Source organism: Ceratotherium simum, chromosome 7 (genome assembly GCF_057802395.1).
Source record: "Ceratotherium simum simum isolate JZ-2026a chromosome 7, ASM5780239v1, whole genome shotgun sequence".
Taxonomy (NCBI): Eukaryota; Metazoa; Chordata; class Mammalia; order Perissodactyla; family Rhinocerotidae; genus Ceratotherium; species Ceratotherium simum.
In genome coordinates, this window is record NC_141906.1 from 30,704,642 (window position 1) to 30,726,865 (window position 22,224).

General features: G+C 41.3%; 1 protein-coding gene across 6 annotated transcripts in view; it reads right to left on the reverse strand.

Annotated features, from left to right (window-relative positions):
• The window catches only part of C2CD3 (C2 domain containing 3 centriole elongation regulator), a 123,160-nt gene that overhangs the window by 23,634 nt on the left and 77,302 nt on the right, over nucleotides 1–22,224 (reverse strand). For all 6 annotated transcript variants that reach the window (XM_087433443.1, XM_087433445.1, XM_087433444.1 and 3 more), the window contains 6 exons: nucleotides 14,672–14,810; nucleotides 12,030–12,094; nucleotides 10,797–11,002; nucleotides 9,646–9,779; nucleotides 5,042–5,203; nucleotides 1,052–1,269 (listed from right to left, as the gene is read on the reverse strand). In XM_087433443.1, the coding sequence (XP_087289569.1) occupies nucleotides 1,052–1,269; nucleotides 5,042–5,203; nucleotides 9,646–9,779; nucleotides 10,797–11,002; nucleotides 12,030–12,094; nucleotides 14,672–14,810 (924 nt within the window). The remainder of the gene's footprint in view (nucleotides 1–1,051; nucleotides 1,270–5,041; nucleotides 5,204–9,645; nucleotides 9,780–10,796; nucleotides 11,003–12,029; nucleotides 12,095–14,671; nucleotides 14,811–22,224) is intronic.

The window sequence follows — 22,224 nt, forward strand, 5'->3', positions numbered from 1 at the left end:
CAAGCAAGTGCAAGCCAAATACAGAGCGCACTTCTGGGGCCCTGGCTACCAACAGGTTAGGTATCTAGGAAAAGAGGGTCGGAAGGTTTGTACCTAATATCAATCACAGTGGCTTTTTTCCCCTTTAAACACAGAAAACTAAACTTATTCATCCCTGTGTACAATCTACACATTTTGCTTGAGCAAAAATGACACCAAGTGAGGGCTAAAGGTGCTGATCTAATTGATTTCTCAATATTCCCCACAGCCTGCCTGATATATGTTTCTAGGCCTTAACCCTAGATTCTGATTCAGTAGGATGGAGCAAGACCCAGGCATGTGTATTTCAGAATAGTACCCCAGGTGATTCTTATGCTCAGGCAAGTTTGGGAAATACTTGTTCTGTAGCAGTCTCTGTCTGGGCTGCACAGTGGGGAGTTATGAAAAATACTGATGCCTGGGGTCCCACCCTCAGAGATCCTGATGCAACTGACCTATGGTGTAGCCTGGGCATCTGGATTTTTAAAAGCTCCCTCAGTAATTCCAATATGTAGCCAAAGTGAGAATCACTGCTTTAAGGGGTTTTTCAAAAGGTGGACTATGGACCACTAACATAGTGACTCATTTGGGGTGTTTGCTAAAAACGCAGACTTCTGGGCTCTGAGAAATAGAATTTTAAGTATGTTTGAAGTAGATTTTTTCTGAAAATAGAGTGGTGCTAGTTCAAGACCTGCTACTGAAGAACTCATCTAATCCAGCCCCTCTGTTTTTTGGCTAGGGAAGCCTTAAGAAGGGAAAGGGTATGCTGAGTCAAACAGTAAGTCCGTGCCAGAAATCCACCAAGGACCTGGCCCGGGTCTCCTGCCTCTCAGTCCAATACTCTTTCTGGTGCACATGTTCCTGTACCATGCTACTACAACCCTCCTTTCAAAATAAGTAAGTAAGAAAGATGGTAAAAGCTATCTCGGTCTCTATCTGTCACAGGGGCTTGTCTGAGGGCAGACATTCAAATGCTTTTTGAATAGGTACCCAGTGACCATAACTCCTCAACAAGAGGGGTCCTGAGCCATACCCGTAATTAAGGAGCTGACTTGCAACACCAGGTTACTGGATTTCTCCAGGATGCACTCGCTCTCAGGGTCTAGGCTGCTGGCTCCTGGCCCAAGATGATCCCTATGGCTCTCCTGGCACCGCAAGATGGTATGAGTCTGAGGACTGAGGGGAAGCAAAGGCTTGGTGAGCTTCTGGTTGAAGTACCGCTGGATCTGATCTAGCTCACTCAGATTTCTCCTGTAAAAAAAGGGGAGAAAATGACAAAAGGGTCATTCACCAGGATTACAAGCATCTTTTATGTTCCTCTGACATTCTACCACTTGTGCTAGGACCTTAATATTTCTCACTTAGTTTATTAACACTAGGGTCCTCTCTCTTCAATCTACCAATTCACCCCTCACCTCTCTGACTACAATCCCACTTCTGGGGACAACTTTCTCTCCCTTCTGTCTGGTTAATGCAATTCCTCTTCTGATGTCCAGCAAAAATCCCACCTCTTGTAGGGAACCATTCTTTTTTTTTTGGTGAGGAAGATCAGCCCTGAGCTAACATCTGATGCCAATCCTCCTCTTTCTTGCTGAGGAAGATCGGCCCTGGGCTAACATCCGTGTCCATCTTCCTCTACTTTATATGGGACGCTGCCACAGCATGGCCTGACAAGTGGTGAGTCCCCGGGATCCGAACCCGCGAACCCTGGGCCGCCAAAGCAGAGCGCATGCACTTAAGCACTGCGCCACCAGGCTGGCCCCTGTAGGGAACAAATCTTGATCATCATTCCAGTCCTCACATTCTCTTACTCTGATGGAATAAGGCCTTACTCTGGGCTAACACTGACCTTTGCTACCTCATAATCATTCCTGATCTTTCAAGCAAGTGACTTCTTCTAGAAAGCCTTCCCTGACCCTCTAAATCGATTTAAGGGCCCCTCCTCTGTGCCCCACAGTTCCTTCTGTACTCTTCAGTCACATCACTTGTTTGTTTCACATCTATTTCCCCTGAAGTACTGAGAGCTCTGTGCTGATTCCTTTATATCCACTGCACCCAGCATAGTGCTTGGCATAAAATAAACGAATGTTGACTAGATAAACAGACATGAATAAATGACTTTTAAAAAATCTTCTGTTCAAAAACCTTTAATGGGGCCACATTCATTCTTACGATTCTCCAATGAGAAATCACACCAACCACTACCACTTTCATATGCATAGGCTTTTATGTTTTATGCTTTCAAATATATTATCTTGTTTAATTCTCAGCCAATCAGACAAGATCAGTAATTACTGTTTTACAAATAAGGAATGTGAGGATCAGAGAATTTAGGTGACTTGCCCAGGGTAAGGAGCAGTAATTACCGTTTTACAAATAAGGAATGTGAGGATCAGAGAATTTAGGTGCCTTGCCCAGGGTAAGGAGCAGTAAGCATCTACTTAGAATCTGGGACTCCACGGCTTGTGCTTTTTCCACGATAACGGATGAGCCCTGTCCCAAGTGGGTTCATTCCTGCCTCCCACCTCTGAATGCTGGAACCTGAGTTCAAGCTACACTCCCTGCTCTGTCCCTATTCCATTCAACTTTTAAGGTGCTCACATTTCTCCTTTTCAAAGTTGATCAACCCAAATCATTGGGGCACCTCTCCTTTAAACTCCTTCACTGTTGGTATCTCCATCAACCTTCTGTCTTAGATTTTCTCTCAGTTTTCTCATTATGTGTTAGTTTAGTTTCCCTAAGTAGGCCATAAGCATCTGGTAACAGAAGATAATATCTCAAACTTCTCTATTTCTCCAGTACACTCATGGGCCTGGTACAATTGGCACAACATAGACACTAAATACCTGTGAAGTAAAGTCTTTCTATCCTTTTGTTAGGAACAGTCTGCATGTCTTAGAGTCAAATCCAAATTAAATGAGAGGACAAAGCTGATCCTTATTCTGTCACTAGAAGGCATGACTATCAAGTCACAGTGGATTTACTTAGGTGTCTACGTCTGGGTGTATGCCACATGGAGAAATACCTGCAGCAGGAACATGCAAACAAATGTAAACTTGGTGAAGCTTTAGAAAATATGCAAACCCAACTGGCCTTGTCAGAGGTTCTGGGTGTAAAACCTACTAACAACACTGAGCTGCGATTTTCTCACCTGTGAAAAAAGTTTATTAATACTTGCTCTGCAGGCCTCACAGGATTGCTGTTAACTCAAATGAAACACTGTTTTAGGGCTCTATGAACCCAAGGAGGCAATGCAAAATGATATTATCTTGTTTCATCTCCATTTGGTAGAGAACTCGTCTATGGCAGTGGTTCTCAATACTTGGTTCTATAACTAGCAGCATCAGCATCACATGAGAACTTGTTAGAAATGCAAATTCTCAGGCCCTATGCTAGACCTATTGGATCAGGAACTGTATGGGTGGGTCCCTGTAATCACTGTTTTGACAAGCCCTTCATGTGACTCTGATACACACTAAATTTTGAGAACCACTGCCCCAGGACAGTGGTTTTAGTCTGGCAATTTTGGCTCCAAGGGGACATTTGGCAACGGTGGAGAGATTTTTGGTTGTCACAACTGGGGGAGGGGTGCTACTGTTATCTAGTGGATAGAGGCCAGGAACACTGCTAAACATCCTACAATGCAAAGGACAGGCCCCCGCAGCAAAATATCTGACCCAAACATCAACAGTGCTGACGTTGAGAGAGTCTGCTTTAGGGCGAGGAGAGTTTCTTTTTCTTTTTTCTCTGTGGGGTTCTAAAATACATTACGTGAATGACCCAATAAAATGCAGCCACATCATTGACAGTTTTACTTAAATAGCCCCCACTCTCCAGCTGAGAATCTAAAATGAGAATCTGAACATATTACTTCTTTGTAATATAAGTTTGAGCCATTTTCCAAAGTCTACAGCACAATTGTTCAATCCTTTTTAACCCATGTCCCATCAATCAAAAATATTTTGCCAATCTTTCTTTTCTGAGCTTACTTTATAAAAATAATAGGTTTTTTCCAAATATAAAATCTTCTAAGTATTTTTTCCTCAAACCTGATACACACTCTTCCTCCCCTCCTCATCACTTTCCACCTGAGAATCACTGTTCTAAAAGTCCAAACTCTTAGTCTGACATTCAAGGCCCTTCAGGTCTGACTCCCTACAGAACTCGCCCTGCTCCTTACATCTTATACTCTGCTTTCTCCTAACTGCACTGCTGGTATTTCCCCAAAGCTGACTTGCTGTTTCATGCTGCTAGGCCTTAGCATGTTTTTTCTGCACAGAATGCCCTTCACGAGTATTGACCTGTTCCTTCAAAGACCAGTTCAAATGTGACTTCTTTAAATCTTTCCATGACCAACCTAGAATATTTCTCATTCCTCCATTTACTCTTGGCCAGGAAACCTGCAGCTCTATCACACATCATTATAATTCTCTGGCAACATGGCTATCTCCTTCACTGGGAATGGCAGAGCCAGGACTGGAAGTCAAATCTATCTGATTCTGAAGCCAAGTCCTTTCCACTGTACTACATTTCTTACTAGATAATTCAGGGGCTGATCCAGATGATCTATAATGGCCCTTTTAATTCTCACAGTGCTTCTCTGGCTCAGATGCTGAATAAATTACTAAAGAGACAGGGAAGCATTAAAAGGATAGATGCTGGTCTGGAAGAATTCAGCGGTTGTGAAGATAAAGATGAAGGGTAGGATGAGGCTTTGTAAACTATAAAGTGGATGTGAGGCTGTGTAGATGAGAGGGTGGTTATTAAGTTTGGTGAATAATCTAAAGTTCCTCTATTTATAGGCCCCTTGAAGGAACAGAAGGCCCCAAGCTGAGAAAGATTCACCTAGGAGGAATCCTGCAAGGCTCCAGGCTCCAATTCGACACTAACATGCATGACAGTCCCTACTAAACCTCCCCGAGCAGTGGTAGCTGATGGAAAAGCAGTATTGCAGATGGCCATTGCCCATTCACCTTGTGCTCCACTATGGTTTCCTGTGCCTTTTCTCGGCAGAGGGCCTCACCTGAGAGAAGTCAGAATGGATGTATGAGAGGACAAGGGTGAAGTCGTTAGTTTGTCATCACTTGGCAAGACTGCCTCTCCCTGCTGCAGGGATTCATGAAATCGGCGGATGTTCTGCACATGCTCTTCATGGCGTGATGCCTGGCTTCTCGCAGTATTGCTTCTGTCAGGAATAAATGGGGGCAAAATAAATTCCCAACCAATGAGAAAAATCCTACTGTGACAATAACAAATCACCCTCCTGAAATGCTATTGTAAATCCATACCCATAACCACAGTTATGGTATCATTAACTCTAGTTGGGATTACAACTGTCTCTCAAACAATCCTGCAGTCTTACCCATTCCCCTTTAATAAATTCTCCACATTATGGCCTGAGTGATTTTTAAAAACACAGATCTGAAATAAGAATAACAAGAACAACAATATTTATGGAGTCCTTATTATGTGTCAAGCACTGTTCTAAGCATTCAACACGTACTAACCTATTTAATCACCATCATTCCTTTCTAGCTTGGTTTCTCTTTTTTATTTATAGAACAAATTTCAAATTCCTTAGCATGGTGTTTAAAAGCTTGACCCCAGCAATAATCTTCTTCTTTTTAAATAACAGCTTCACTGAGATATAATTCATATATCATACAATTCATGCATTTAAAGTGTACAATTCAATGGTTTTTAGTATATTCACAGAGTTGTGCAACCATCACCACAATCAATTTTAGAACATTATCATCACCCCAAGAAGAACCCTATACCCATCAGCAATCATTCCACATTTCCTCCTCTCCCCTCAACCCTCACCCAAACCTCCCAGCCCAAGGCAACCACTAATATACTTTTTGTCTCTATATATTTCCCTAATCTGGATATTTCATATAAACGGAATCATACAATATGTGATCTTTTGTAGCTGGCTTCTTCCATTTAGTGTAATGTTTTCAAGCTTCATTCATATTGTAGCATATATCAGTACTTCCTTGCAATGGCTGAATAATTTTCCATTGCAGAGATATATCACATTTTGCTTATCTACTCATTAATTGATGGACATTGGATTGTTTCTATTTTCTGGTTATTAGGAACAATGCTGCTACAAACATTTGTGTACAAGTTTTAGTGTGGACTTATGTTTTCATTTCTCTTGGATATATACCTAATAGTGGAATTATTGGATTATATGGTTTCTCTATGTTTAACTTTTTAATGAACTGCCAGACTGTTTTCCAAAGCAGCTGCACCATTTTAAAATCCCACCAGCCATGTATGAGGGTTCCAATTTCTCCACATCCTCCCCAACACTCGTAATATTTGTCTTTTTGATTACAGCCATCCCAGTGGGTGTGAAGTAACAGCTCATTATGGTTTTCATTTATACTTCCCTGATGGCTAATAATGTCAAGCATCTTTTCATGTGCTTATTGGCTATTTGTATATCTTCTTTGGAGATATGTCTATTCAGATCATTTGCCCATTTTTAATTGGGTTATTTGCTTTTTATTATTGAGTTGTAAGAATTCTTTATATATTCTGGATACAAGTCTCTTATCAGATCTATGATTTGCAAATATTTTCTCCCATTCTGTGAGTTGTCTTTTCACTTTCTTGATGGTATTGTTTGTAGTATGAAAGTTTTTAATTTTGATGAATTCAATTTATTTTTTCTTTTGTTGCTTCTTCTTTTGGTGTCATATCTAAGGAATCATTGCCTAATCCAAGGTCATGAAGATTTACTCCTATGTTTTCTTCTAAGAGTTTTATAGTTTTAGCTTTTATATTTAGATACATGATCCATTTGGAGTTAATTTTTGTATACAGTGTGAGGAAGGGGTCCAACTTCAATCTTTTGCATGTGGATATACAGTTGCTCCAGCACCATTTGTTGAAAAGACTATTCTTTCCTCATTAAACCATCTTGGCACCTTTGACATCTTGGCATCCTTGGCACATAGGTTTACTTTTAGACTGTCAACTCTATTGCACTGATCTCTATTTCTATCCTTATACCAGTACCACACTGTGTTGTTTACGGTAGCTTTGTAGTAAGTTTTGAAATCAGGAACTTTGTTCTTTTTCAAGATTTTTTTATTCTGTGCTCCTTGAATTTCCATATGAATTTTAGAACTAGCTTGCCCAGCAGGGATTGTGATAGACGGTGTATTGAATCTGTAGATGAATTTTGAGAGTACTGTCATCTTAACAATATTAAGTCTTCCAATCCATGAACATGAGATGTTTTTCCATTTATTTAGACCTTCCTTAACTTCATTCAACAATGTTTTGTAGTTTTCACAGAGTAAGTTTTGTACTTTATTTGTTAAATTTTTTTAAAGTATTTTATTCTTCTTCTTCTTTTTTTTTTTTTTTTGTGAGGAAGATCAGTCCTGAGCTAACATCCATGCTAATCCTCCTCTTTTTGCTGAGGAAGACCGGCTCTGAGCTAACATCTATTGCCAATCCTCCTCATTTTTTTTCCCCAAAGCCCCAGTAGACAGTTGTATGTCATAGTTGCACATCCTTCTAGTTGCTGTATGTGGGACATGGCCTCAGCATGGCCAGACAAGCGGTGCGTCGGTGTGCGCCCGGGATCCGAACCCGGGCCGCCAGTAGCGGAGCGTGCGCACTTAACTGCTAAGCCACAGGGCTGGCCCATAAAGTATTTTATTCTTTTTTATGCTTTTGTAAACAGAATTTGTTTTTTCAATTTCATTTTAGATTATCCATTGCTGATGTATAGACACACAATTGATTTTGTGTATTATGTTTTAAAAGTTTCTCATTTAAATTTCTAATATGGTAAAAATTGATAGATATATAAACAAACCTCTTTGAGGTCATCAATAATTTTTAGGAGTATAAAGGGGTTTTGAAGCGGAAATGTTTGAGAACTACTGCCTTACTAAGGTATAATTGGTATATAATAAACTTCACATATTTAAAGTGTACAAAATGATGAGTTTTGACATGTGTACATCTAAGGAAACCTTACCACATCAAGGTAATGAACATTTCCATCACTGCTAACAGTTTCCTCTTGTCTTCTGTAATTTCCTCCCTCCTTCCTACTCCATTCATCCTGCCTTGTCCCTATGCAACCACTGATTTTCTTTCTGTCGTTACAGATTACTATGTATTTTCTAGAATTTTGGATGGAATCATATACAATGTACTCTTTTTAGCCTAGCTTCACTCTGTCAGCATAATTATTATCATTATTTTTTTTTCTTTTTTTTGGGGGAGGAAGATTTGCCCTGAGCTAACATCTGTTGCCAATCTCCCTCTTTTTTTTGTTTTTTTGCTTGAGGAAGACCAGCCCTGAGCTAACACCTGTGCCAATCCTCCTCTATTTTGTATGTGGGATGCCTCCACAGCATGGCTGATAAGTGGAGTAGGTCCATGCCTGGGATCCGAACCCATGAACCTGGGCCACTGAAGCAGAGAGTGCAGCACTTGAACCACTCGGCCGTGGGCCTGGCCCCAGCAGCATAATTATTTTGAGATTCACTTTGTTATATACCAATATTGCCTTTCTTTTTAGTTTTGAGTAGTATTCAAAAATACTATTGTTGTATGAATATACCATGATTTGGCTAGTCTTGGATGGATGGCTGGATTAGAATATGTCATTTTGACATGGCTCTTTTGAAGTGGGAACAGGAACATTTTTATGTGGACAAAGAGCAAACCACTAAACCTTTAGCTTCGACAATTACTAAATAGTGGCCTCGCCATTGGTCTATACTTCTATCCTTGTACCAGTACCCTCACCCTACTCATATGTCTCACTGACTGGCTATGGTCAAAGTAACACCTACAAAACAGATGACAGAGAAATTACCCAAACCTGGGATCTAGGATTTGACAGACACATGGGTTCCCTTTATACAGAGGGCAGAGGCTCTGTTCATGTGGTGAGCAGGTAGAAAGCTACATAACACTGAAAGGGGTCTTTGAGTGGCTAAGCAGTATTAGAGAGCATCTTTCTTGGAATAAAGGGTCTACTCAGTAACTGCTGCTGTAGGAGTGACTGTTGTAGGGGAAGACCCCTTGCCTTATCCCCAAGGTGGAGAGAAAGACATGGGAAAGACTGGTGGAGGCAGGGGGATGCCAAATAGCACTAGGGCCTGGAAAGGAGTAGGGTGGAAAGAAGCAATCTTAATTTTAGACTCTGCCCTTTGACAGGATGGAATACGTGCTAGCCCTGATATCCATATGCATATCTCTGGTTGGCTTGGTGAAAAGGATGGGCCAACTGCTGCTTACAAAATACCGTGGCATATAGGTTTGGGAGGGAAAAGACCATGATATGTTTCTCACCTAGCTGATGACTGATTTTAGAGATGAAGGTTAAAGGCCTCTGAGGAATAGAGAAAAGTGTCACTTGCACTGAAGCTAACCTTTTGATAGTAGTAAAAGTTCTAGTTCCTATCTTATAAAAACTTTGTTTTCATAGGATCTTGGGGTTCCCAATGGTTGTGACAGAAGGTCAACAAAGCTCTTTCCCTGTCTCTAGTTTTTTCCTCTAATAAAGGAAAGAGAAATGACAAGCCAGGTCGCACACTTCCACTCTTTGACTCCATTTCTTCCCATCAAGAAATCACTCACCTCCGAGGAGAGGAGAAATCAAGCTCCTTTGAAGAGGTGTGAGCCAGTTGTTCTGGAGTCTGTCTTGCAATGTGGCTGGGGAATGCAGCATCCATATCAGAGGCAGGGAAGGAAAAGGAGCTGTACGTTGTGATCTGCAGAAACAATGAGAAAAATGGTACACTTGTCACCACAAATCCTTTTGGAACAAAGCAGTATAAATAAATTTGTAAAATTTACTGCATGTGTATAAATATAATTTATTGAGTATTTTCTGTGTTGAACACTGTACTAAGCAATTTACATGCATTTTCTCATTTAAACCTCACAATCTTATAAGGCAGGTACTATTATTATCCCCATTTTACAGACTATACTATCAGATTGCTTTTTAGTTGCTTTATCTATATTTATGCTCTTGTTCCTCCAGCTAGTTTGTGAACTCCCGGCTGGACATCATCTTACATTTACTTTACATGTGAGGATAATCTGGCTATTTTATTTCTTGTCTCATGACTACCAGGGTTGATATGAAGAAAAGACTTTCCTATATAGGGACTGCTTAACTCTCTGTTATTTTCTCATTCATTCATTCATTCAATATTTACTAATGTCCACTCTGCCAGACCCTGGGCCAGGTATGCATGATAAAGAGATGGATAAAACAGAGTCTGTACCTTGATAGAGTTCCCCTACCTGGGACAGTCTGGAAAAATTCTCCTTTCTTTTAGAGTTAAACTCCTTGAAAGAGTTGTCTATACTTACTGTCGTCAATTCTCCTCCTCCCATTCTCTCTTTTAATTTTATTTTTATGATAGAGCAATAATTTTAATGTAACAGAGTTTTTAAAAGTTCAACCAGTATGGTTTCAGATTCCACATTGTAACTAATCTTATTTTATTTAAAAACTGATATGTAATTCATGTATTATAAAATTCACGCTTTGAAAGTGTTCAATTAGTGGTTTTCAGTATATTCAGAGTTGTACATCCATCACCACTACATAATTCCAGAACATTTTTATCATCCCAAATAGGTCATGAGGTTGTTGTGAGACATAAACATATAATAGGTCTGTAAGCTGGAATGCAGCAAACACCTGTAAAGGATCTTCTTATAGGTTTTGCTCAGTTGAACTGTTATTGGTTAAGGATGTGAATCAGGATACATACCAGTGATCCTGGGGATTCCACTCCACATCTTGCTTGCCTTTCTTCTTTGAAGTGCATCAAACTCTCCAAAGGGGAGATAGCAACTTTTATCTGCCCCCGGCACTCTCCACGGAAGTCTGTGATGTTGTACCAGCCACAGACAAACTGGAAGCCAGCGAGAAGTGGGTAGAGGTCCACAGAGGCAAAGCCGATCACCCTCTCCTCATCTGTGGGGGAAAGAGAAGAGCTGGGCAGTGTGGCTGGGCATGTCCTACAGCTGAGATTAGAGGCTGCACACAGAGAAGCTGATTCAGGGGACTGGGGGTTCAGTGACTCCAAAATCAACACAGAGGACAGATAATGAGGTGAGAGAGATTGGCAACCACAGCCTGCTTTCACTATCATGAATTCTCTTTCAGTATGGCAGGGAAAAGCGAGCAGGGTTGAGTTTTGTCCTCTTGATATAGACAACTGGAAAACATCCCTCAAACATAAGAAACACCTGTTCTTCTCCCTAGGTTATCATGTCTCAGTGATTTTCCTCAAGGCAGTGGGTCTTAAAAGAAAACATTTGAAAGACCATCACCCTTGGAATTATGAAGAATTGCATCTTTCTCATTTATACTTGTACTTTCCAAATTCTCTATAACATACATATGTATTTTACTTAATTCAGAACAAAAGTGACACAAATCACAAAAGAAAGACAAGTAACCCCACGGAAAACCAGAATAGGGTACAAAACGAGCTTGATTCATCCAAGGTCACACTACTTTATAAGGGCAGAACTGGTATTTGAATCCAGAGAGTGTGGCTTCAGAGTCTGTGCTCTTAATGCTGTTGTATTATGCCTCTTAATAAACGGCAGCTGCGTAAAACCACGTTCAAGGACCACGATGTCAGCACCTCTGTCTTGGGAGGTTCTTAAAACAAGGAAGGACAACCTGTGAGACTCTAGTTTTGTGTACTGTCTGAAAATGCTAGGGTGAACAGAAGGCATAATAGCACACAGAGAGGGGGATAAATCACCTGTGTATGGCAGGCTGTACATTCTGATTGTTGAGATACAACTGGAAAGATTCAAATGTACTTGGATTTCTGCACTAAGCAGGTAGTCAAACAAAATGATAGGATTTTGGCACCATCAGTGCTATTGTTTCACTTGGTTCAAAAAAGAAAAGGATTGGCAATTTGTCAACAGGATGTGAGCTCATTTGAACAACCAGACAGATATTCACAGAATAGAGTTCATACCTCCTTTATGCCAAACTTTGAAGACCAGAGTTTGTTGTGGGTCCAAAAGTAGCTCTTTTGATAGCCTATTAAGAAAAACAACCACCATAAATTAACTGTGTAGGAAGCTTCTGTAGTATGAAACTTAGATTTGAAGAGTATCTTGTAGATTGCAAAGCATTTTCCTAACACTTTCATTTCATCTTTATAGTCATCTTCCAGGATATATTTTTATCTTTACAGTTAAAATGAGGGGATGGAAGCTCAGAGAGGGAAGTAACTTGCCACGACTTGAAAACAGGCTCCCCTGATGCAGTACTTTAACTCCAGCAGTATCTGCAACATTTAAACTCGGTTTCTCAAGACAAGGTAGGGAGTGTGGAAAGGGAGCTCCTCACCATGTAACGAATAGTCTTATTGGAGTAGGTAAAGAATCTTCTTGGGGCCGGCCTGGTGGTGCAAGTGGTTAAGTGCGCATGCTCCGCTGCAGCGGCCTGGGGTTCGCCGGTTCGGATCCCGGGCCCGCACCGACGCACCGCTTGTCAAGCCATGCTGTGGCAGCGTCCCATATAAAGTGGAGGAAGATGGGCACAGATGTTAGCCCAGGGCCAGTCTTCCTCAGCAAAAAAAGAGGAGGATTGGCAGATGTTAGCACAGGGCTGATCTCCTCACAAAAAAAAAAAAAAAAAAAAAGAATCTTCTTGTGCCATGTAGGTGGGGGAAGGGTGAAAAGGGAGGAAGAGGGGAAAAGGAACATTTATTGAGTGTCTACCTTGGGCCAGGCATGGTGCCAAGTGTTTCATATACATGTAAACTGGACAAAAACCTATGACGATGGGCATTATTATCCCTGTTTTATAGACGAGGAAGCTGGGCTCAGAGAGGTGAAGTGATTTGCTCAAGGTTACATAAGAGTCAGTAAGTGGCAGAGCTAGGATTTGAACCCTAGTTTGCCTGACTCTAAAGCCATACTGTGCAGAGATAAGGCACCAAAATAAGAAAGTACTTCTTTTCACGCCAGATAAAGAAGTCGATGTAGAATTCACTGAGCACCTCTAATATATTTTATATGAAGTGAATTATACAGTTTTAAACTACAAAGATTTGGGGAGTTCCAAACCAGGTACCACTGCTCCAGATGAGCAAGATGGAGAACCAGGGAAAACCAAGAGACTTAATTAGAAGCTCAGCCCTCTGGTCTCCTGCTTTTTGAGGCAGATTTGATACTTTAGATAAAGTACCCTGGCCACTATGGCCAGAATTTCTATAATTTCCAGTGGCTCACCACAGATAGTACTGAGTTGTCATCACTGCAGTTCTAGCTCCTGACCTAGGTCAGCCTCTCAAATTTCAAAACACTGAACATGTGAGCAACTGTTGAGACTCAATTAGGTACATAAACACTGTGATCAGAGAGCAGATCAGACACCATGTGGTGTGGCTAGTGTTGGTGGACAGGAATTAAACTTTATAAGATGCAGTGCAAAAATAATGGTAACAATAAACAGTAACAGAATTCACTTTTTTTTTTTTTTTGGTGAGGAAGATTGGCCCTGAGCTAACATCTGTACCAATCTTCCCCTGTTTTGTATGTGGGATGTCGCCACAGCATGGCTTGATGAGCGGTATGTAGGTCCGCGCCCGGGATCTGAACCCACGAACCTTGGACTGCCAAGGTGGAGCACGTTAACTTAACCACTATGCCACCAGGCCGGCCCCCAGAACTCACACTTTAATAATGATGAAACAGGTAACAGAAGAAAAGGTAGTATGAGCCCTGCACCCCAGCAGTGGGCCTCTATGCCAGTCCCCTACCTTTGAGCCGCACTGCAACATGACCAATAGAACTCCACCTCTGATTTTTTGAGCCTTCCAAAGGAGACTTAACATTTGTTGTGTACCTACTATATATCATGAGGTAATTTTTCTAAATAACATCTAATTTTGACCTCACAGTAACCCTGTGATTTATTCCCCTTTATAGACGTGGAGGCCGAAGCTCAGAGATGTAATGTAACTTGTTTACACAGCTAGTAAATGACAGAGATGGGGTTGGAGGCCAAGTCTCTCTAGTTCCAAAGCCCAGGCTCTTTCCACTGCACCAGAAATCTTTTCCAAGGATGTATAATCCACAGCTTTTCTGAGATTTGTTCTTTCTGTCTTCTTCACCTAGATAACTTGTATACATTCTTCCATACTTAGCTGAGGTGTTGTACTTAAGAAGCCTTCCTGAACTCCCTGGTGCCTAAATAATCTTTCTAAGCTCCACTAGCATCATTTTTACTTCTCCTACAGCACTTGTCATGTACTATTGTAATTTTTTATTTGTATTTTTTCCCAAGTAGACCATGAACTCCTCAATAGTAGGGACTATCTTAATCATCTTTAATTCTCAGTGCCTAGAACAGAGTGGGGCACATAAGAGGTCCTCAATGAATAATTTTTGAGCTATAACGAGCAGAGTTAAAAACCACCAAAACAAAACCTTTAAACCACTGCTAGCTGTGAATTTATAAGCACTAGGATGAAATAACTGCTTGATAAGAAAAGCATTTCCAGGTCTGCTCAATATTATTGTGTCTGTTATATTCCTCACTCTGAGTTTGTCTCTTGGAACAAAAAGCAGATTCTGGAAGGCTGATGGAACACCATAAAATACAAACCTTGATTGCTGTTGAAAATTCCAGATGGGAGAATGTGTGTTTTCAACCACTGGGGTGTAGACAGGAGATGGCTCATCAGCTGTTGCAAAGGATACACAACAACTAGGTATCGACACTTTCCGCTCTGTCAAGGGGCTCCCTGAAATAGAACAGAGTAGGAGTAACTGTACTTTAGGGTACTAAAAAGAATGTGTTGGAAGCCTCCCCTTATACAGGTACAAGCAGGACCATTCCTAGCCCTCTCCTATCTTTAGGTCTTTGCTCAAGCTATTTCCTGTATCTGAAATGTTTCCAGTGTCCTTTCTGCTACTGAAACTGTCAGGTTCAGTTTGTAAATATTGCCAGGTGAGAAATGCCTTCTCCCATCTCCTTGTACTTTGTGGAATGATGGAAAACACTGGATTGAGAGGAAAAGATAGAACTACAATGAGTAGTCAGATGATCAATTATCAGCTTTGCCATATACATTCTGTGTAGCCTTGGGCAGGCCTATCTAGGCCACAGCTTCCTCAAATGGGGCATATGATACACCTCCTAAGCTGTTGTAAGAATTAAAAATAAATCATAATAGCAGGTAAAACTTACATATCACTTACTGTGTGCCAGGTACTGTTGTAAGTACTATACATGTATTAAATCCTTTAATCCTACAACAACCCTATGAGGCAGGTAGTATTATTATTCCCATTATATAGATGAAAAAATTGGGGTGCAGAGAGAGTAAACATTTATTAAGTGGTCACACATTTATTAAATAGTAGAACTGAGAGTCAAATTCCAGCATTCTGGCTCTAGAGTCCAAGCTCTCAGCCATCTCCTAAACTGCCTCTATAATCGAGTTAACAAACAGAAAACACTGACTACTGTGCTGGTGTTAATTTTTACAAGATCAGGTTTCCAATGTGGGAAACTCAGTCACTTATTTTCTCTTAAAACAATGTACAATGAAAAAGGATGATGATACTAGTCTAAGTGAGCTGTCCAATAAGACAACCACTAGCCACATTGTTGCTACTTAATTTTAAATTAATGACCACATTGTGGCTACTTAATTTTAAATTAATGATAATTAAAGAAGATTAAGAATTCAGTTCCTGGGGCCGGCCTGGTGGCGTAGTGGTTAAGTTCGCGTACTCTGCTTCGGTAGCCCGGGGCTCGCAGGTTCAGATCCCAGGCGTGGACCTACACACTGCTTGTCAAGCCATGCTGTGGCAGGTGTCTCACATATAAACTACAGGAAGATGGGCACAGATGTTAGCCCAGGGCCATCGTCCTCGGCAAAAAGAGGAGGATTGGCAATAGATGTTAGCTCAGGGCTAATCTTCCTCACCAAAAAACAACAACAAAAAACCAATAAATAAATAAATAATTCAGTTCCTTAGTTGCACTAGCCACATTTCAAGTGCTCAAGAGCCACATGTGGCAAGTGGCTACCATACTGGACAGTAAAGATACAGAACATTTCTATTACAATACAAAGTTCTTTTGAACAGTGCTGAATGATGGAGATTCTATATAATATAGACTCTATATACTCCATAAGATCCCCTTCAGCTCTAAAATGCTATGAATGTCAGGATTACAGATGAAGGCAAGAGAAGAGAAGAAAAAAGAATAGAAGAAAATAAGTATGTCTTAAACTTGATTTATGTGATCCAGAGGAACACATTCTGTATGTGGATTCTAATTGGTTTGTCTTCTTTCTACGTGTCTAGCTCAAGGTTCCTCCAAATCCATACTCCCACTCCATCTTGTAGGTGAAGTTAATCTTTGAGGCTCCACCCTGCTCCTTCTCTATCGGGCTCCTCTTTTCAGTAACTACTCTTCCAAAGACCTCAGGCTGTCCCCGTGGACAGAAAGCAATCTGATGAATAAATTCATACTCAGGAACTGCTGATTTTACTCTCCTCTGCAAGCAGTATAACATTTGATAAGCAGCCTTTAAAAGATAAGCTCTAGCACCATCTACTCTGAGAAGTCTCTCTTGACTCTCTAGGCAGAATCACTGAACTTTATACTCCCAGTTAGATCGCTCCAATTTCAGCTTTCTTCTAGGGAAACAGAAGTACCTGCAACTTTGTTTTTTTTTTTTGTTTTTTTTTTATAATTTTATTTATTTTTTTCCCCCAAAGCCCCAGTAGATAGTTGTATGGCATAGCTGCACATCCTTCTAGTTGCTGTACGTGGGACGCGGCCTCAGCATGGCCGGAGAAGCGGTGCGTCGGTGCGCACCTGGGATCCGAACCCGGGCCGCCAGCAGCGGAGCGCGCGCACTTAACCGCTAAGCCACGGGGCCGGCCCCTGCAACTTTGTTTTGATATACTTTCCTCAACCAAAAGACTTCCACTAGAGTAGACCAGTTCTTTTCAAACTGTCCCACCAATGTAACAATAATCCAGAGAAAAGTAAACACTAAACTCTGCAGTGTTTCCCTCTGCCTTGAAAGAGCAACAAATAAGCATGACATTTATTAGCAAGCTTGTATTTTATCTAAAAATTCATGAGAATTTTATATCATCTTCCATAATATAGCCCTATTTCTTTAAACTAAAAACAATATTTTACCCCCAAATCTTGGTGAAAAATGGATGTCATGTTTATTTAATCTGGTGACTTCTAATACCTCAGAGCACACAACCAGACTGGATGGCATTACTTTCTAGTCTGTCTTACTGGGAATAATCTAAAAAGAAAGAAAATGGGTGATGAGGAGAGAAAAGCGAGTGGAGATTCTGCAAGGAGGTCCTGGGAAGGAGAACTGAAGAGGAAGACGAGAAATGCCAGCCTTAGAAGCGAGACCTGGTGGTGTCTGCGAGGCAGGAGGGAGCTGAGGCATATGCGAGTTGCCAACAAGGCAGGACCTGGAGAAAGGCTTAACTAGACGGCAGAAAAGCCTTAGAATTGGAAGAGCATTAGATACAAAGAAGAACTATAAGAGGAACAAAATAAAACAAAAAAACCACTGGCTACAACACGGCAAAACCAGTTTATAAGCATATTCTTGAAAAAGCAGGAAAAAATGATTCTAATAAAATGGTAGTAAGCAAAGAATAACTAATGGAAATCAGTAGTATAATGCTCATCATTACTAATGTAAAATGTATAGAATAGCACTAATAGTACCTTTTTCTAGTGAGTTATCTCTTTAAAAGTTTTAGTGAAATAAAACAGTATTTACATGGACTGACTTGCTCAGCAACCACCCCCACGTACTTTTACTGTATTGTATTCTTTTATTGTAAAGATTGAGAGGGTAACAACCACATTTCCCAGACTTTTTTGCAGCCAGAGTACAAATACAAATTGGCCTCTATCAATTAGGTTCCATTACAACAGATTTGGAAGGCAGACCTATGAGGCAGAGGACATCTTTTTCCCTCTGCTTTTACTACTAGTAAGGATGACATTGAGTTTTCTGCTCCAGAGTTTGGTTCCTGAGTGTCCAGAGGCCCTATAGTAATAGTGATGATGAGAGTTCTGGCACTGTATTCTGAACTTAAAAGATCTAGTGGTTCTCTCCTGAGAGCTTAACCTAGTGCCCATTCCTCCAGCCAGCCCTTCCAATGACTTCCAGTATTCTATACTAAACTCCTTTCTGTTTTTAAAGATTTTTATTTATTTTATTTTTTCCCCCCAAAGCCCCAGTAGATAGTTGTATGTCATAGCTGCACATCCTTCTAGTTGCTGTATGTGGGACTCGGCCTCAGGATGGACGGAGAAGTGGTGCCTCGATGCACACCCGGGATCCGAACCCGGGCCACCAGCATTGCAGCACACGCACTTAACCACCAAGCCACAGGACCGGCCCCTCCTTTCTGTTTAAAATGGCTGGAATGGGTTGTTTCCTGGAACTAGACTCTCCCTGACACAGCTTTCATCTCTCTCTCTCTTTCTCCCTTTCCTTAGTAGGTTTCAAACTTCTCAACTGATTTCTTCCAATAAAATGTTATAAATCCTCACAGCTAGAAAAAGATAATCTGCCTTTATGCTGGCAGTTCCCACAGTATTCTGTAATAATCTGTGTTTCCCCTACTAGACTGAGAGCTCTTTGAATGCAGAGAGTAGGCTCAAGGCCCTTATTAAAGGTCTGCAGACTCCCCACTGCCCTTTGTCTATAGACTGTTGCCAGGGTTGGAGAAAAGAGAGAAACTGCGTTGTCTGCTTGCAGTGCATACCAACAGAGGACAGCAACATCTGTCAGGAAAGCTCTGAGAGATCAGCAGAGAGGACCAAGGGCAGTTCTGAGAGGCAGGATCCCTAGGTTCTGATGTACTCTGCCATTAATTTAGCATGACACACTGAGTACTTCATTCTGGCTCTTTGGGCATCAGTTTCCTCGTCGGAAACATGTATTCTCACTTCCCAAGATAAAATTCTATCATTCTAGATATATACCAATACTGCTCAGATTTCTCTCTCATACCACTCCCCTCACCCCCTTCCTGAGGTTTATTATTTTTGAGGCTGCCATTTGCTAAAGGCCTTGAAACAAAACTACTGTTTTTACTTTAGAAAAAAATTGTTCCTTACTCATTCTTGAACAGAGATACTCCTTTCAGCCAAACAGGCAGGCGAGAAAGAAATCAGCTTGGGAAAGCAGTTCTACCAGGGTTCCCTGGCTCTCCCCTTGTGGGGGGAAATTCAGCTGGGTCTGTTTATATTTCTGGAAAAGGTCAAGTTCTGAAACAGACTGGGAGGCAGCAGAGAAGAAAGCTGCTATACCTCCTGCAGGGTTGGGACACACATTGGGAGCAGTTAAGATGATTTAAAGTGAACTAGCTTTGCCATTTTAAGAGTTTTCACTGAATTTCCTGTGTTTTACATAAGTATTAAAGTAGTAGTTTTATGCATCAAGCAAGGTATAATTGTTTCAATGACATTAAAATAACAACCCCTTATATTCAGATAACACTTGATAGCTTACAAACTGTTTTCTTACACACTAAACTTGTGCTGATAATATCCCTGAAAATCAAATCACACATGATGGGTATCTCTATCCCTATTTTACAAATAAGGAAACCAAGGAGCAGAGAGGTCAAGTGGCTTGCTTGTCATGCACCTGGCTAACTAGCAATTGAAAGATCCAGCCAGGTTTCCTGACTCTTATTCCAGGGTTTTTCCACTGCAACAGTTCTAATAAACTCTATCTGGTTAAAAGAAGAGCTCCCCCTCTGGCCTGGAGTGAATGGATGGAAACTTTTCCCTCAAGCAATGTCCAAATTTCTATGTTAATAAAAACTCAGTCAGGGCCGGCCCCCTGGCTTAGTGGTTAAGTGCCTATGCTGCACTACTGGCGGCCCGGGTTCGGATCCCGGGTGCACACCGATGCACTGCTTCTTTGGCCATGCTGAGGCCGCGTCCCACATACAGCAACTAGAAGGATGTGCAACTACGACATACAACTATCTACTGGGGCTTTGGGGGGCGGGGCGCGGAAAGGAGAAGGATTGGCAATAGATGGTAGCTCAGAGCCGGTCTTCAGCAAAAAGAGGAGGATTAGCATGGATGTTAGCTCAGGGCTGATCTTCCTCACACACACACACACACAAAAACTCAGTCAGTTCCATTGACCTAACATTAACTGACACCTCCTCTATGTATACATGCACAGATGAGTCAGATTTGATTCTTATCTGGGGGAGACAGGTACAAACAGATAATTACAATTCGATAAGATAAAGACTATATACCAAAAGCACAGGGGGCTGTGGGAACCCAGAGAGGCCCTTAACCCTGCCTGGGTAGGTTAGAGAGAGCCTCTAAAGATTGATGCTACTGAAGGTGATTTGGTTTTTACTGAGTATAACTTAAATTACCTCAAATCACTTTACCTCTGTTCCTCAGTTGCCTCATTCGTAAGACAGGGCTAGAGACACCTGTCATGTCTAGTGTAAATGCACAAATCTTAAGAGCATTGAAGCTGATTCTTAAAGGAAGGTTCCCCAGAGCTTTTTTCTAACAAAAGTATCCAAGAAGCTCTTTTATTTCAGAACCAGGACCACAGTGAGGACCACACTGCCTCAGGTTTAAGCTTTGCTCAGGGCAAAGCTCACAATTCAGGGCTGTTTGTGAATCTGCTGCTTGTGAATCCTCTGCAACTTTGTACTAAGGAACCATTTGTTTCCCTCCTCAAGGAAGAGGCTTCCAAGGCATGAGGGACAGACACACCGAGAGCACTGCTGAAGGCAGGAGGAAAGCCAATGTGGATATTAAGGAAGCAACTATATGATTTTCATAAAAGCTGGGCAAGTCATAGCTAACTCATAGAGAGTGGCATCTACTGCCTTCAGCTCCATATTCTTAGAAGATGAGAGCTGAAGAAAATCTTAGAGATGATCTTGTATGACCATCACATTTTACAGCTGAGGAAAATGAAAATGAGTCTGCCCGAAGTCACAAAGCAAGTTAATGGCTCAGCTAGGGCGAGAACCCAGTCTTCTGACTCCCATTCCAGAACTCTTTTTATTACACCATCATTTAGAAAGCACATTTCAGAGGGGTGATGGCAGGTCTGTACTCTCAGGGTCCAGCACAGTGCCTGACTGACACACAAATGTGGAGGAAGGATGACATGGGCTTATCATTGCAAGGGTCAGAATCAGGATACCACAGAGACCTCGGAAAGTCAGGCGTCCACCCTGATGCTTGCTCTGACCTGGCTAAACAAAAAGAGGCCAAATAACAAATGATTTACAGATTTGTAACTCATGCCAGAAACAAGAGAAGTGTTAAGTATCATATTCACAAACAAGAGGACATCACGTTTGCTTAGCTGCATCATGAAGATCAGGGTACTGGGATACAGAAATAAATAACACAAAAGCCACATCCCCAAGGAACGGGGCTTTTGGAGAGACACACTGACATTTTCAGTAAAGAGTAATAAATGATATGAAGGGGGAAAAGTGTGTGTTGGGGGGCGGGTAGGCGGAAGTGTTGAGAACACAAGAGGGAGGTTTTCTGCTAACAGGGGTGGTCAGTAAGCTTCAAAGTGCTGTGGCCACTTTAGTCCACTCTTGAAGGATGAGGAGCACATTTGCTGAGTAAGAGAGGAAAAAGGCATCCTAGGTAGAGGAAACAGCATGGTCAAAGGCTTGGTAGTATGAGAGAGAATGGGACATCAGCAAAAAGCAAATTGAAAGAAACGGTGAGACGAGGTGGAAAGACTGATTAGGCCACATAAGCAGCACTTAGATACTGAAAGAGAATATCGCAAGCAGCAACAAACGCATGCCGATGGCTATTCCATTATTCCAAGTTTCTGAGGCCTGAACAAGCATGGTGGCAGTGAGAATGGAGAAAAGGCAACAGAAACTTTCTGTGTACAAGGCCACGATCCTATACTCTGTATTGGATACAGTGGAAACTTAAAAAGTATTTGTTAAATCTATTAATCTCTGTGACTTCTCCTTTGTTAAATTCCCCATAAGCGACAATCCTGCAGGAGAGGCAAAGTAGGAAATCAGAGAAGGTATTAAGGAGAAGAAGGCATTTGAGCAAGGCCTCACATTCATCCACTTCCACATTTAACAAATATTTACCGCTTATTA